Source organism: Manacus vitellinus, unplaced genomic scaffold, assembly GCF_001715985.3.
Source record: "Manacus vitellinus isolate BGI_N305 unplaced genomic scaffold, ASM171598v3 scaffold_1_pilon, whole genome shotgun sequence".
NCBI lineage: Eukaryota > Metazoa > Chordata > Aves > Passeriformes > Pipridae > Manacus > Manacus vitellinus.
The window spans coordinates 47875627-47876924 of record NW_021939396.1 but is presented as its reverse complement, the minus strand read 5'-3'; the positions used below and the strand labels follow the sequence as shown (position 1 = coordinate 47876924).

Sequence of the window (1298 nt, the reverse complement as noted above, 5' to 3'; positions counted from 1 at the left end):
AAAAAAAAAAAAAAAAAAAGACCCAAAATAGGGAGGGGGAGAAATCGAGCTCTCTCCCAAGTGGCGTCCGAAAGGAGTTAAAACCCTCGTGGCATTGCCTCTTCGATGGGTGAAGAACGCGCAAGATGCAGAAGACGCAAAAGCGGCAGCAGTTAGTTGTTTGCTGGTTTTAGGGCAATTCACTCCAAAAAGAAAAACAGAAAGAGGAAGGGGCGAAAAAAGATAAAGGGAAAAAAGTTTGCAGGTAGCAGCACAGATCTGGAGTGGGGTCTACAAGGGAAGGGAGAAAGAGGGATGGAGCGATATGTCGCCTGAGAAAGGAGCGCAGAAGAGGGAAGAGAGCAAGCGAGCCCGGGAGGGAGCGGAGGCGGGAGCCGCGGGCTGGCTGCGTGCGATGTTGTCTTCCCCAGATCTCTGCCCTCACTGAGCGCCTGCCTTCAGCCTTCTCTTCTTCTTCTCTTCCTGCACGGTGGCTCCAAACTTGACCAGCCTTCCGCAGCCTTCCGTCTGATACGCAATTAGCAAGAAAATCTTTGCAAACACCCCGCTTCAGCAAGAGCCCTCTTCGTAAACATTTGCCTGCTTGTTGCCTTAGAGGACGGGCAATATTGTTTGTTGCCCCCGTGGTGGTGTCCGGATTTTTATTCATGAATCAAATGCCTTTTTTTTTTCCTCAGTCACGTAATAATCGGGTATCAGAAAAGACGTCACCACCCCAATTCCTCAAGGAACACAGTTCTGTGTCGTCCTCAAAGATGAGCTTATCAGGAGTCATAAAGCTTCTCATAAACACCAAGTCACACTTTCCTCTTCCCCCCCCAAAAAAAAAATTAGAAAAAGAAAACCCAACCAAACTCAACAACCAAACAAACACGCAGAAAACCCCCACAACCTATCCCACAAATCTAAAAGGATGTTCGCCACGGTAAAGTTTTACCTGAGATGGGAAGGGGCCAGGAGGGGGAGGAGGGCAGTTTGAGGCGGTGTGGGGGTCCCCGGATTTGTCGGGCTCTCCGCGTCTTTGCTCCGGGTCTTTCCGCGGGGCCAGCTCAGCCCACGACGCCGCCCGGGGCCGCCGCTGGGCACAGGCCCCCGCGGAGCCACCCGGCTCTGAGCGCGCAGGCGGAGCAACCCTGGCGCGGAACCCCCCAATTCCACAGAGATTGGGGGATACAAGCGCTTTTTTTTTTTTTTTCCCCGAGTCCTTTCTTTTTTTTTCTTTAAGGAATGTTAGTTTGTTCCCATACGCAAGGCGCCCCCGGGGAAACAGCATGCACCCTGCGGCATTGAAGCCGTGG

The 1298-nt window shown here is 52.3% G+C and overlaps 1 protein-coding gene across 1 annotated transcript in view; it reads right to left on the bottom strand.

Moving 5' to 3' along the window:
• Positions 1 to 665, bottom strand: part of ADCYAP1 (adenylate cyclase activating polypeptide 1) — a 6541-nt gene extending 5876 nt beyond the window's left edge. Inside the window, exon 1 of the mRNA XM_029959387.1 lies at positions 176 to 665. Coding sequence (XP_029815247.1) covers positions 176 to 649 — 474 coding nt within the window. The 5' untranslated portion in view covers positions 650 to 665. The remainder of the gene's footprint in view (positions 1 to 175) is intronic.
• Positions 666 to 1298: the final 633 nt, after the last annotated feature.